We start from the raw sequence: 16,214 nt of genomic DNA, 5'->3' as shown, positions 1-16,214 counted from the left end.
AATTATATCTTAATAATAAAAAAATTATTCTTACAACAATGTTTTTCATGTTAATATTTCTATGCAGTTTTTACATCTTTGTTTTCTTTAATAATATAAATATAATTAAAAAAAAATTGTCACATTTAATACAATTAGCCATTAGTTAATGTAAAAGGTTAATAATTAATTCCAAATATTTAAATTTTATTAAATCATAAAAATGGAGTGTGAAGTTGGTAGATTAACATTGTACTTAATACAAGTATATTGTTATATATTAGTAACGTTATAATTATGAAAATACTCTAATTTTTAAATCCATAATAAAACTTTTTACGTATAATTTATAATAAATGTTTTGTATTAAAAAATTTTTTTTTTTAAATTGGTTTTTGGCTTCAGTTTCGGTTTTAAGCATAAAACATTGACCAGATGGCGCCACGAGGGAAGAAGAAAACAATCAACATCGAAGGAAGACGCTCGAAACATCTGAAGTGATGAATAATTGCGACACGTTAACGAATCGCAGACGGACTTAATCAGCCAGATTGCATTTTTTTCAATTATTTCTCCAATTGTTAAGTAATCAATATTTATAATTAATTCGATATAATACCGAAAAGAGAAGCGAAACTATGGCGACAGACGAGAATGGTAAAGAAACAGGTTAGGGTTAAAAGTTTATATTCGTTTCTTTTATTTGCCGGTTTTTAAACGTTCAAATTAACTCGAAAACGATATTTTTCGCGCGGAAACAGTTTCGTACGCGTAAAATTAATCGAAAATTTTATCGAAATAATCCGATACGTATATACGATTTTATCAATTGCGCGTGTTTACGTACGGTATTTATTTTGCGGTAATTTGCGTAACGTATCGATACGTAAGAGATTTTTTTTAGGTTATTTGCCAAAAAAATGACGTCGTTCGTCGTATTTGTCAAATTTTTAACTCGGATAAACTAATTTCGAATTTTGATGCGTCACTGTTGACTGTCTGCTTGTGTCAATATGTGGTAGGTAACCTATATACAGTAAGTCTAGGTCAAAATTCTCCAAACTTGTTTCAAAAATAGCATTTTGATACACTTATATCAATTTTAAATAGTAATTGCTTTATTTTAAAATATTTCACAAGTTAAAAAAAAAAAAAAATGAGTGTTTTTATTATGAATTTGTCATGTGAACCGTTCCTCTAAATGTTAGTTTGTTTATGCTTTTGTGATTTTTTTGTTCTTTTTTGATTGGTTGATTGGTTTTTCCGGATTGTGATTCTATGGATGAGAAAAAGTGCATTTTGTAAAGCGGTTATTCTATTTACGGCCATTCTCGAAGCATGTTTCGTGGTCACGGGCTTCTGTCTTGAATTACTGCGTCGAGGATTTCGCTCGATGAATCAATGCCGTGTGACGTTCTTAAAAAGTTTGTGTTATTGCTCGTGTAACTGGAGATTAGTCGCTCCAGTTGTTTTTCCAAATGCGAATCTTTGATCTTTAGCTGGAGAAAAGAATGTTTTCGTGTATCGCGTCTCTCTTGTGTTAGGTTAATGGATTGACAAAATATTATGGCACACGTCTAAGGTAATATTTGTAGTATAAGGAGTGGATGGGGTTTAGGTGGTACACGGTTCGTTTCGTCTGCGACTCGGTTTAAGTGGTCTGCAAATCGAGTAACTTTGAGAATTGCTGAACTATAAAACTACAACTTTGTGAATTGTTCGTGTGAATAAAAGGAAAATAGTTATTGTTGTGTATTAGAGTTAAATAATTTGTTATTAATCACTTCAATATTTTTGGAATACTTATTCTAAGAGATTTTTTTTTTTAATTAGTATAGAATAATTTTTATAATACAAATTTATATAAAAGATAATGGTGGAATGATTATTCCGAAAATATTAAAATGTTATACATTAAAACTATTGTTTGTATTCTGTTAGTTTTGATTTTAAATAGGAGTGTCCGTCAAATGTAAACCAGTTTTTTTGTCCTCTTTATTAATATGTGTACATTTGAAAAATATCCATTTATTTTTTTTTTACATAATTTCCTTTAACATTTAAAAACTTTTCCATTGGCATTTTTTGATTCCTGCATCATAGAAACTAGTGGGAACTAGTAAAAACTAATGATGAACAGATGGCTTTAGGAACAACAATTGCATACAATTCCAATTGCACAGAATTTTCCACCAGTTCATCATTTTCGAATTCCTCCTCTTCCCAATGCCTCCTTCAGTGGTCCAAACAGTTGGTAATCAAATGGCAATATGTTCAGGATGTATGGGGGATGTTTGACAGAGCTTCAGTACATTTTCATTAATTTCTCTTGGGTGACATGCTGTAGATGGTAACACCATGTCTTTTGGACTGATAGACTGCTTGATTATTTGGCAATAGTAGGTAGCATTAATTGTCCTTTGTTCAAGGAGGAAATTAATAAATTAATGTACACAACTCCTATGTAATCCCAAAACACAGTGGCAAGAACCTTACCCACAGTTAACTGTTTTTTTGCTTTCATGGAACCTGTTTTATCAATTTCTTTGCCGTTCCATATTGACCTGCTTCAACTCTGGGATATAGTGATTCACCCATGGCTCCTCATAGTTGAGAATGCAATTTAAAATGCATCCCCTTCTACCTTGTAATAATTCAGCAGTCTCTGATCTGAGGCATGGAACCCATTGTGCCACAATTTTTTTTCAAATTTTCATTCATTTCAAATGATGGACTTATCCCGATTTCCTTACAAATTGTATCTACTGTTAACTGCCAGCCACTTTCATTAAGGCCTCAAATTGCTTTAATGTTGTTTGGAGTTGTTAGTCTTGGGACAAACTGGATGTACCAAATTTTGCATGTTTTTACATCTAGAAAATGCCTTATGCCATGTAAACACTTGCATCTTTGATAACAATTCATTCCCAAACTATACATATATTCTTCACAAAATCAAGTTTCTACACAAATTAATATTTAACTATAAAGATTTCCAATTAATGATTATGAAGTGTATTAACATATGATTTATATGTAAAAGTTTACATTTAGAAAGTTTTTCATTTATTAAAATCTCTGTATTTGTATTGGTTAACTGATGAATCTGTAGTAAATTTTTATATCGGGTTGAAATTATATATTAATATCATGAAAAGAATGCTCATGGCTAAATATTAAATCATAGAAACAAATACAGTACTATTGTGATTCCTTTATTATGGCATTTCATTCTTTTTCAACAATACTAATTCTATTAGACAGGATTAATGAAGTTTTTGGAAGCAAAACCAAAAATATACATAATAAAAGAGTGTTCTGAAACAATAATCAAATAATGAAATGTACTGAAATTGTGTTTTATAGCATTTCTACCATTATAAATTTTTTTTAAACTTTAGAAAAGAGAAGAAACAAAACACTGTACACTTTAAAAATATGGAATTTTAAAGGAGTACGTTGAATTGGAAGATGCAATATGCCAAAAAAATCTGGGATGGTTAAAAGAAATCAATGGTAGGGTAGTAAGACTAACAGACTGAGTTATGAATACCTTGGAAAGGAGGTATTTCAAAAAAATAGGGTGGATTTTAAAGAAACAGGCTCCCAAGGAACAGAAAAGAAGTATAACACCTTATATTCTGTGGGATCAGATTGAAGTACCAAAACATGTAGAGACGATGTTAAAGAATGGACCCAGATATGTTCCAAATGGCAAGAGCAATTGGGAAACTACAATGGCTGAAATGGAAAAAGGGATGGCCGGTCTTAATTAATGAAGTTGAAAGGGATTATTTTAGATGGAGGATGGTATTCAGAAAAAAGGAAAGGCACAAGGTAGAATGTAAGGAAAAGTTAAATATAAAGTATACAAAAGAATGGCTAGCAAAAAATCAGTTGGTGTTAACAAAAGCTGACAAGACCAAGCAAATGGTGATTATGGAAAGAAGGTATAATGAAGCCATTAAGGATTATATTAATAAGACTGAATGTGACATGAACAACAAGGTTAAAAAGCTTGAAAAGCTTTGTATTCGATTGTGGAACAGTAATTTTCCTGAGGATGGCCTATTATAAATAAGCTGAAAGCATTTGAATATTAATTAAATTAATAGTAAGCTCAGCATTTGGTGTTTGATTATAACTGTATTAAAATAAAACTTAATAGGTAAATTTTTTCTATGATGTGAATTTTTACACTGTTAGTTAATCAATTTTTAATATAGATTTTCGTGAAACAAATTAATTTTACCAGAATGTGACATGGAAGCAAGTCACATATATATGAGATTATTTCAGTTTGTTGTGTTGTAAATAAATTGTTTTTCTACTTTAGATATTCTTTCTATATACAGAAAAGTGATTAATTTCAATAAAACAGATATGGTTATTTCATTTATTAGGTAAACAGACCATATCATTTACAATCCAACTAGAGACACATTTTAGAATCAGTGAAAATGGGATCTAAAACTAATTAAACTAGTTATTTTTTAAAATTTATTTATTGTATTGATCTATAAATTGATATTATATTGAATAGAGCAATTTTATTAATACAGTAGAACCTCGAAAACTCGACCTAATGTGGACCGAAGGGTGGCCGAGTTTGTGAAAATGCCGAGTTATCGGGAATGGGGTTAAAAAAAATAAGTACGAGTATTTCCTCAGAAAATACTGTACTGTACTTGTACAGTATTTACTTGTACAGAATATAACAGAGAATAAACTGCCCAAATACCCTTAAACAAAGGAAAAGTACGTCCTTTATGAAGGCATAGAGCCACTACATGAAAATGAAAATTAATGAATACACTGTGTACAGTAATTTACCTGATAAGACAGACCTCAGAAAAATACTTTATGAGAGCTTTTATACTTTTATAAAGCTGTCTATAATGAAAATTAATTAACTAAGGATTTTTTCGCCCTGCCAAGGTGTGGACCAGTTATCCGGAGTGCTAAGTTATCGAGAGACGAGTTTTCGAGGTTCTACTGTATATCAAAGATTGATTCTATCAATAAATATTAAAAACAGACTAAACTAGGGACAATCCTTAGAAATTGGGGTTGTCTGGTCACCCTATATTAGATGTTATTCCAATTTATTAATACATGTTATACTGATTATACGACTAGTGTTATGCAACTTTCAAAAATTTTTAACAGTCAAAAGTATTTCTCCACTATTAGGTAATATTAAGTTACTTAATTTATCTAATCTTTTCATTGAATAATTATTTATACTTCTAAAATATAGATAATTACCTTTTTTTTTTTTTTTTTTGTTCTATGGTTTTTGAAACTAGTTGGGCCATGTCTTGGGAGAAATTTTATGAATTTATTTAGAGAGGGAAGTTGGTTGTTCATATCTCTTCTTATAAGAATGCCAGAATTTGATTATTATTATCTCAAATTGCAATAATTTCATCTCATGGTTATAGTGCAATAGTTCATTGTTGAAGAATTAGTAGTCATTCACTTTCCCATAAGGTTTTAGCATATCAAGTATCAGTCATCAAATCATCTTTAATATAATTATCCATTTTCTTATAATCACAGTAATAATATCAGTTATTGGTAAACAACACTTCATTATCCTTCCTCATAGCTGTACAGTCGACCCTCCCCCCATAACACTGTTGATAATTCTATTTTATATGAATTCCATGTTGTACGAGGCACTTAGATTTTACAAATACGTGTGCCAGGCTGTGAACGGCGACTGTATTTTGTGGCATTTCTTGCATGACTAAGCAATGATTGAGATGGAAAAGAAATTCCCCAAAACTATTTCCACGATGATAGATATGCATTCTCTTGTTATTTCCATCTCTTCTCCTGTCTGTTTATATATTCATTAATCACAGTAGTTAATTATATGTGTTTATAAATTTTGTTTAATTAATATGAAATAATGTCATATTAATGAAATTACAACTTTGAACATTGAACAAAACTGAAAACAAAAATATATTTTCTGTAGAAGAAAACTAATTTATATACTTTATCAGAATGCTTTTAAACAAAATATAAATATTCCAACAAAAAAACCACAAAACAACTCCTGTAAATTTCAGAAAAACCATTGATTTAAGAATTTTAATACACTGGACAAGATGATAATAAAAAATTATTTGAAAAAATTCAAAAGAAATGCAAAAAAGAAAAAAAATTGTTTTAAGAGAGTCTGTACTATTGCAAATCATAAGAATTGAATAGAGAGAGAGGAAAGTTGGTTGTTTAAAAATATAGATAATTACAGGATATTCGTTTGTTTTTTTTCCCCAGAATAATAATCATAAGATTTCATTTTATAACTTATTAGTTCAATATTTCCTTAATTACAGTAAAACTTCTCTAACTGAAATGTCTGTAATTTGAATATTTCTTTAATTCAAAGAAAACAAAGCACTCGGTAGGTCTCAATGGAATAGCATAGGGATTTAAATACAGTAATACCCCGACTTACGCGAATCCGGAGTTACGCGATTTTCAAATCTCGTCGATTCGTCTTTTGTTTGAGCGCCACGCAACTCTTAATTACTCATTTCCCTCCACACTATTGTTCAGCTTACATGTTCGGACGTGTTCGACATATAGCTACAATTTATTTTGCGTTATTTGTATGTATTTATATGCAAAATTATACCCCGACTTACGTGAATTCGACTTACACGGTTATCGCTTGGTCCCATCTATCGCGTAAGTTTGGGGTATTACTGTATCTCCAACTTGAATTTCCTTAATTCATATATTCTCCAAACTTGAAGGTTTTCATGGCCCCCTGACACGTACTCAATCTATTACTTTCAACTTCCCCAACTTGAATTTTAATATTTACTCTATCCAAAATGTTTCTAATTATTGGACTTTCGTGAAATTTTCAGACAGTTAATTGTATCTATTATCCAACACTTATTTGCAGACAATGTTCCAGTCCAAAGCAAGAGGATCTCTCACTTTATCCCAACAAGATGTACTTACAAAACTTTTAGATTCTATTGGTTACATTGAACATTTTGTTGGAAAGTGTTACATGGGCTGTTTAAAATAAAAAAACTATCAAAGATTTTTTATATAATATAAGAAGTAAAAATACAAATCTATTCAGAATTGGTATTTTCACTCTATTATTCTCTAAGTCAAAGTTTTTTCTGATCTTTGGAGCTGCCAGTTAGAGAAGTTTTACTGTATAGTAATGAAAAAAATTATAGATTATAGAAAATTTTTTGAAACATAGTAATTAAATAACTAGAAAATTGATTTCAGAAGAAGTCATTCTTGATTAAAAAAAAAAATACTCTTATGATATGGTATGATTAATCATTTCATAAATAACATAATTAATCCATAAGAAATAATTACAAATTTCTAAAATGAATAGTATGGTTTTGTGAGAACATTGTAAGAGACAATAACTGAAAATTTTTATATTAGTCAGTAACAAACAAATTATGTTTCACATTAGTAGATATGTGTATTTGGAATATTGAAATTCAGTTTAATGCTTCATTTGATCAAGAGTGTCAAGTGTAATGTTTGTCATGAATATAATAACTACACTTGGGTGTTGTGGCATTACCAATAGCAACTTATAGAGTATAAGGGTGTTTGCTAGAACTTTCAGTAGCATAAAGTTATCATCATCAGGCGAATATCGAATACAACTGCTATCAAATTTTAAGATTTCAAAAAGTTTTATGAAATAGAGTAAAGCGTGTGGATGGAATACCAATATGAATTTGAAATATAGCAATGTTCTAAAATTATTGTCATGAATTTTCTTCTTACAGGGAATTCAAATTTCACTATATACCATGTTTTTAACATGGCTCACAAGTCTAAAGAGGTAAAGTTGATTTCTTTGGAACTAATATTGGTTCCATTCTGTCTGATCCACTGTTCTGGAAGTATGATATTTAATACATCATACATAATGTGCACAAGGTGTAATGATTGAGTATATAATATGTTAAATGTTAGATTTTCAGGATGAATTGTACAAAATCGATTCATCTGTTGGCTCTCAATAAGTCCTGATCTTGTTCCGTTTAGATGTTTTCTTGTGGGATCAAATGATATATAGTATGAGTTCAGGATTTGGTTCATCTCAAGAAAAAAATTCATTATTTAATTAAAAGCATTATAAGAGACTTTCTTTGAATGTAGCATGAAATCAAATTTTGATATATTGTGTGTGACATTCATAAATTTGTTTGTTCACTAGTAACAATATGAAAAAAAATCTGTTTTACTTTTCGATTGTAACAGAATTTCTGGAGCACAGTGATTATTAATATTTCTTTTCATAATAATCCCATAAAATCTTACCATTGATTTTTGAAAATAATTATCATTTCATAACAAAACTTACAATTGATTATTTTACATCATCTTACAGTTTTGTGTGTATGTGTCCATCCATCCTGGACAAGAAATAATTTTTAACCAATGGAGTTTAAACATTAAATGTTATTTTGTTGGAATAAGTGAAATCAAATATTATCAAAACTTTTTAGTGTATTTGCACTTTTGTACTTTAACATGTTATATTATTTACTTTATTATTTCATACATATTTGAATGAATGATCAGGTTTAACATATGGCAAATGTAAAAGTACTTATTTATTTAAGTTTTATTTTATTATCGGTTTTTAGTTTTGTCTTTTGCTTATAATTCAGTATTGTATTTAATATAGTATCTTAAATTTTATCTCATAAGATATATATATATATATATAATATATCAATAATAATAATAATAATGTTATAATAAAGATTTCCTTTAACTGAAATTTATGTCTTTGAATATTGCTTATTTTTCCAATAAAAGACTTTTTTTAGCTGAACTTTTCCAGTCACTGAAAGATAAATATTGGGCTCAAGATATTCTCTATATAGAGCAAAAGTATAGTTTTTTCGAAGCATTTCTTTCTTCTCCATGGACATCTCGATACTCTCTCTTATCTAATATAAACTATAAGATTAAATCTTTAATAATTCAATTACAACTTAATAAATATACTGTTGTATTAAATGGTCACAGAATTAACATGTCAGCTTTCTTCAATTGTTGTTCATGTAATAAATTTTTTGAAAATGTTAAGAATCATTTGTTCATGTCATGTGAATTTACTGAACATTTAAAGGATACTTTTTTGACAACTGACTTTAATATGACTTGTTTATATGGTGATAATTTAAGTTTTGTCACATTCTATAAAATTTTTAAATTTTTTGTTATTCACTAAATATGTTAACATAGTTTTACTAATTTAAGTTATATATAACTGTAAGTAGATAATAAATAATACAATAATGTTTGTATTTTAACAATGCTGTTTCAAGTTTTGTACCCCCTTTGTAAAGGTGGAAACCAAAGCAAATAAATTGATAACTTTGAATATATTAATTTAGAGTTTAAGACTAAGACTATTTTTATAAATTTAATGCTTAAATACTTCTGATGACAGTCACTTTTAACCAATCTTTTCTTAGTTGACTTGCTAGATTAACAGACATTTGACACCTCTGAGTTTGAAAATTGAAATTCAGTTATCTATAACATTATACACAAAAACAACTGCACAGTTTATTCTGCAACAATGTTTTAAATTATTAGTTATGTAAAGTATTTCTCATTACATAGTAATCCAGTCTACTGTGCAAGTACTGTCAGATGGCCATTCAGTGTTCCCATGTAAATTCATTGTTCTTATAGTTACAATATGTAATTTATGTAAAATTCAATTAATTAATATAGTATATGTGAGAAGAGAGAGAATATGCTTCTATGAAAACTAAGATGAAATGCTCTGAAAAAATTAATAGGAATGAGACAGTTTTTTATGGAATTAGATTTTAATGATATTGGAGAAAAATTGCAAGAATCTGAAAAGATTAGCATTATATATGGTAAGCAGCTAAATGAAGCAGGCAAATAACAAAATTTGTTTCATATAAAGTGAACTGTCATTAACTTGCTTACTTAGCTGCTTGCCACTTTAGCTGTTTTAATGGGAATTTAATTCATTTGTTCCGGAGACCGCCAAAAATTAAAAAATTATACTTTCTTACTACGTTTATTTATATGTAATAATAAAAATACATACATGCACAGTCTTGTGTTTTTATTAGTCATGTTTTTTCCATTTGAAAGGGTTAAAGAATCTGTCTAATGTCAATTGCTTTTCTCTCTTCTTCAGGATTTTTCGTAAGTAATTAATAGCATTGCAATTGTAGAAATCCCCAAGCCTCAACCTGGTTTGGATGCCAATCTAAGACAGTTGTTCTGACATCTTCCCACTTTTTCAAAAGATCTTTAATAGCAAATATTGGCATTAATCCTCTTTTTCAGAAGAAAACATATCTCACCGAGTTTCTTGGTGTTCTTCATTCAAGAGTTATTGGCATTCTTCTGTCGTCAGATCCGTTTCAGGTTCCATTATGAACTCTTCAATGTTCTTTATTTCTCAGGTGTGATTTTTGTTACTCCTTTAGCTGCTTGAGTCTTCTTGATTATACAGTATTTTTGTTAGATAAGATTGAACTGTGGCCTACTATAGACCTGTTCAAGCCATACTGCCCAGCAACATCAGACATCTTCTGCCTACTCTCTCTGTACCTTTGCTATTATACTCTCACCTTTCGAAAATAAAAACACATGCAAAACTTAACAAGTGCCTGCCCGACAGTCTCGTGAATACATAAAAGAATTGTTTCTGTCAGAAAAATAAAAGGCTGGAATTATAAGGGATAGTTTCAAAGTTCGGAGGAATACTATCCGATCGGTATATACCGGCTTGAGCATCGATGTCAACATCTCCCACACTCCGAAAAGTTTCAAATTGTTGCCCGAAGACAAGAGAAGACCAATTGGTATTCATTATTTTACGTCGCTTCTTCTTGTGTTTGTTCTGTGCAGTGTTTGTTGTCCGAACATAAAAATCTTTCGCGAAAGTGTTCATTATTCGATTTGTTCATTATCCGATCTGTTCGTTAACCGATCACCCACTGTACCACATATGGCAAAAGTGTATAATAAGGCCATGCCATTTTTATTGTAACCATAATACTTTTCAAAGTGTAATATATAAAATATATATATTACACTTTCCTCATTCCATCTTCCCAGACATTAATTGATGAAGAATTACAAATTATCAAAAGAGTAATGCACAATGCCGGGTATTCTAACTCCAAATATTGATATCTCTACAACCGGGTCATAAACAAATTATTTCCAAAATCTTTCCTCTGCAACAAAGAAAGCCTAAAGATAATAAACCCTCCAATATCGTACCTGGGCACCATCGCACTAAAAATAACACGCATATTCAGGAAACATGGTTTCATATTACCTATAACCCCTCAACCATTACTACGAAGAACATTGTGCAACGATAGAGACATTCTCACGTTGAATGAAAAATCGGGGGTTTACAAAATTCTATTAAAACATACAGTATCAGAGGAGGAAATTAACTATATTGGAGCTACCACCAGAATGATACGGTCCCGCATCCTCAAACATCAAGAAGACATTAGAAATAATAGACCAGCTACAGAATTAGCGAAAAAGGTGCTAGAACACGATTATCTTCCACTTTGGAACCATGTTAAATTACTTAAGCATTGCAATGATCGTAGGCAAATATTCGTATGGGAAAATCCTTTATATATCCGCTGCTTTGCCGTGTAATGCGCCGANATAATAAATGTTTTGTATTAAAAAATTTTTTTTTTTAAATTGGTTTTTGGCTTCAGTTTCGGTTTTAAGCATAAAACATTGACCAGATGGCGCCACGAGGGAAGAAGAAAACAATCAACATCGAAGGAAGACGCTCGAAACATCTGAAGTGATGAATAATTGCGACACGTTAACGAATCGCAGACGGACTTAATCAGCCAGATTGCATTTTTTTCAATTATTTCTCCAATTGTTAAGTAATCAATATTTATAATTAATTCGATATAATACCGAAAAGAGAAGCGAAACTATGGCGACAGACGAGAATGGTAAAGAAACAGGTTAGGGTTAAAAGTTTATATTCGTTTCTTTTATTTGCCGGTTTTTAAACGTTCAAATTAACTCGAAAACGATATTTTTCGCGCGGAAACAGTTTCGTACGCGTAAAATTAATCGAAAATTTTATCGAAATAATCCGATACGTATATACGATTTTATCAATTGCGCGTGTTTACGTACGGTATTTATTTTGCGGTAATTTGCGTAACGTATCGATACGTAAGAGATTTTTTTTAGGTTATTTGCCAAAAAAATGACGTCGTTCGTCGTATTTGTCAAATTTTTAACTCGGATAAACTAATTTCGAATTTTGATGCGTCACTGTTGACTGTCTGCTTGTGTCAATATGTGGTAGGTAACCTATATACAGTAAGTCTAGGTCAAAATTCTCCAAACTTGTTTCAAAAATAGCATTTTGATACACTTATATCAATTTTAAATAGTAATTGCTTTATTTTAAAATATTTCACAAGTTAAAAAAAAAAAAAAATGAGTGTTTTTATTATGAATTTGTCATGTGAACCGTTCCTCTAAATGTTAGTTTGTTTATGCTTTTGTGATTTTTTTGTTCTTTTTTGATTGGTTGATTGGTTTTTCCGGATTGTGATTCTATGGATGAGAAAAAGTGCATTTTGTAAAGCGGTTATTCTATTTACGGCCATTCTCGAAGCATGTTTCGTGGTCACGGGCTTCTGTCTTGAATTACTGCGTCGAGGATTTCGCTCGATGAATCAATGCCGTGTGACGTTCTTAAAAAGTTTGTGTTATTGCTCGTGTAACTGGAGATTAGTCGCTCCAGTTGTTTTTCCAAATGCGAATCTTTGATCTTTAGCTGGAGAAAAGAATGTTTTCGTGTATCGCGTCTCTCTTGTGTTAGGTTAATGGATTGACAAAATATTATGGCACACGTCTAAGGTAATATTTGTAGTATAAGGAGTGGATGGGGTTTAGGTGGTACACGGTTCGTTTCGTCTGCGACTCGGTTTAAGTGGTCTGCAAATCGAGTAACTTTGAGAATTGCTGAACTATAAAACTACAACTTTGTGAATTGTTCGTGTGAATAAAAGGAAAATAGTTATTGTTGTGTATTAGAGTTAAATAATTTGTTATTAATCACTTCAATATTTTTGGAATACTTATTCTAAGAGATTTTTTTTTTTAATTAGTATAGAATAATTTTTATAATACAAATTTATATAAAAGATAATGGTGGAATGATTATTCCGAAAATATTAAAATGTTATACATTAAAACTATTGTTTGTATTCTGTTAGTTTTGATTTTAAATAGGAGTGTCCGTCAAATGTAAACCAGTTTTTTTGTCCTCTTTATTAATATGTGTACATTTGAAAAATATCCATTTATTTTTTTTTTTACATAATTTCCTTTAACATTTAAAAACTTTTCCATTGGCATTTTTTGATTCCTGCATCATAGAAACTAGTGGGAACTAGTAAAAACTAATGATGAACAGATGGCTTTAGGAACAACAATTGCATACAATTCCAATTGCACAGAATTTTCCACCAGTTCATCATTTTCGAATTCCTCCTCTTCCCAATGCCTCCTTCAGTGGTCCAAACAGTTGGTAATCAAATGGCAATATGTTCAGGATGTATGGGGGATGTTTGACAGAGCTTCAGTACATTTTCATTAATTTCTCTTGGGTGACATGCTGTAGATGGTAACACCATGTCTTTTGGACTGATAGACTGCTTGATTATTTGGCAATAGTAGGTAGCATTAATTGTCCTTTGTTCAAGGAGGAAATTAATAAATTAATGTACACAACTCCTATGTAATCCCAAAACACAGTGGCAAGAACCTTACCCACAGTTAACTGTTTTTTTGCTTTCATGGAACCTGTTTTATCAATTTCTTTGCCGTTCCATATTGACCTGCTTCAACTCTGGGATATAGTGATTCACCCATGGCTCCTCATAGTTGAGAATGCAATTTAAAATGCATCCCCTTCTACCTTGTAATAATTCAGCAGTCTCTGATCTGAGGCATGGAACCCATTGTGCCACAATTTTTTTTCAAATTTTCATTCATTTCAAATGATGGACTGTGCACTGCTGTGGCTTATCCCGATTTCCTTACAAATTGTATCTACTGTTAACTGCCAGCCACTTTCATTAAGGCCTCAAATTGCTTTAATGTTGTTTGGAGTTGTTAGTCTTGGGACAAACTGGATGTACCAAATTTTGCATGTTTTTACATCTAGAAAATGCCTTATGCCATGTAAACACTTGCATCTTTGATAACAATTCATTCCCAAACTATACATATATTCTTCACAAAATCAAGTTTCTACACAAATTAATATTTAACTATAAAGATTCCCAATTAATGATTATGAAGTGTATTAACATATGATTTATATGTAAAAGTTTACATTTAGAAAGTTTTTCATTTATTAAAATCTCTGTATTTGTATTGGTTAACTGATGAATCTGTAGTAAATTTTTATATCGGGTTGAAATTATATATTAATATCATGAAAAGAATGCTCATGGCTAAATATTAAATCATAGAAACAAATACAGTACTATTGTGATTCCTTTATTATGGCATTTCATTCTTTTTCAACAATACTAATTCTATTAGACAGGATTAATGAAGTTTTTGGAAGCAAAACCAAAAATATACATAATAAAAGAGTGTTCTGAAACAATAATCAAATAATGAAATGTACTGAAATTGTGTTTTATAGCATTTCTACCATTATAAATTTTTTTTAAACTTTAGAAAAGAGAAGAAACAAAACACTGTACACTTTAAAAATATGGAATTTTAAAGGAGTACGTTGAATTGGAAGATGCAATATGCCAAAAAAATCTGGGATGGTTAAAAGAAATCAATGGTAGGGTAGTAAGACTAACAGACTGAGTTATGAATACCTTGGAAAGGAGGTATTTCAAAAAAATAGGGTGGATTTTAAAGAAACAGGCTCCCAAGGAACAGAAAAGAAGTATAACACCTTATATTCTGTGGGATCAGATTGAAGTACCAAAACATGTAGAGACGATGTTAAAGAATGGACCCAGATATGTTCCAAATGGCAAGAGCAATTGGGAAACTACAATGGCTGAAATGGAAAAAGGGATGGCCGGTCTTAATTAATGAAGTTGAAAGGGATTATTTTAGATGGAGGATGGTATTCAGAAAAAAGGAAAGGCACAAGGTAGAATGTAAGGAAAAGTTAAATATAAAGTATACAAAAGAATGGCTAGCAAAAAATCAGTTGGTGTTAACAAAAGCTGACAAGACCAAGCAAATGGTGATTATGGAAAGAAGGTATAATGAAGCCATTAAGGATTATATTAATAAGACTGAATGTGACATGAACAACAAGGTTAAAAAGCTTGAAAAGCTTTGTATTCGATTGTGGAACAGTAATTTTCCTGAGGATGGCCTATTATAAATAAGCTGAAAGCATTTGAATATTAATTAAATTAATAGTAAGCTCAGCATTTGGTGTTTGATTATAACTGTATTAAAATAAAACTTAATAGGTAAATTTTTTCTATGATGTGAATTTTTACACTGTTAGTTAATCAATTTTTAATATAGATTTTCGTGAAACAAATTAATTTTACCAGAATGTGACATGGAAGCAAGTCACATATATATGAGATTATTTCAGTTTGTTGTGTTGTAAATAAATTGTTTTTCTACTTTAGATATTCTTTCTATATACAGAAAAGTGATTAATTTCAATAAAACAGATATGGTTATTTCATTTATTAGGTAAACAGACCATATCATTTACAATCCAACTAGAGACACATTTTAGAATCAGTGAAAATGGGATCTAAAACTAATTAAACTAGTTATTTTTTAAAATTTATTTATTGTATTGATCTATAAATTGATATTATATTGAATAGAGCAATTTTATTAATACAGTAGAACCTCGAAAACTCGACCTAATGTGGACCGAAGGGTGGCCGAGTTTGTGAAAATGCCGAGTTATCGGGAATGGGGTTAAAAAAAATAAGTACGAGTATTTCCTCAGAAAATACTGTACTGTACTTGTACAGTATTTACTTGTACAGAATATAACAGAGAATAAACTGCCCAAATACCCTTAAACAAAGGAAAAGTACGTCCTTTATGAAGGCATAGAGCCACTACATGAAAATGAAAATTAATGAATACACTGTGTACAGTAATTTACCTGATAAGACAGACCTCAT

At 30.2% G+C, this 16,214-nt stretch overlaps 1 protein-coding gene across 1 annotated transcript in view; it reads left to right on the top strand.

Moving 5' to 3' along the window:
* Positions 1-11,790: 11,790 nt before the first annotated feature.
* The window catches only part of LOC111641782 (ubiquitin domain-containing protein UBFD1-like), a 41,357-nt gene continuing 36,933 nt past the window's right edge, over positions 11,791-16,214 (top strand). The window contains exon 1 of the mRNA XM_023387999.1: positions 11,791-12,014. Coding sequence (XP_023243767.1) covers positions 11,984-12,014 — 31 coding nt within the window. The 5' untranslated portion in view covers positions 11,791-11,983. The remainder of the gene's footprint in view (positions 12,015-16,214) is intronic.

This window comes from Centruroides sculpturatus, unplaced genomic scaffold (assembly GCF_000671375.1).
Source record: "Centruroides sculpturatus isolate CEXI.00-Female unplaced genomic scaffold, Cexi_2.0 scaffold1567, whole genome shotgun sequence".
NCBI classification, from domain to species: domain Eukaryota; kingdom Metazoa; phylum Arthropoda; class Arachnida; order Scorpiones; family Buthidae; genus Centruroides; species Centruroides sculpturatus.
The sequence above is the reverse complement of the archived record's forward strand: the minus strand, read 5'-3'. Positions and strand labels throughout refer to the sequence as shown.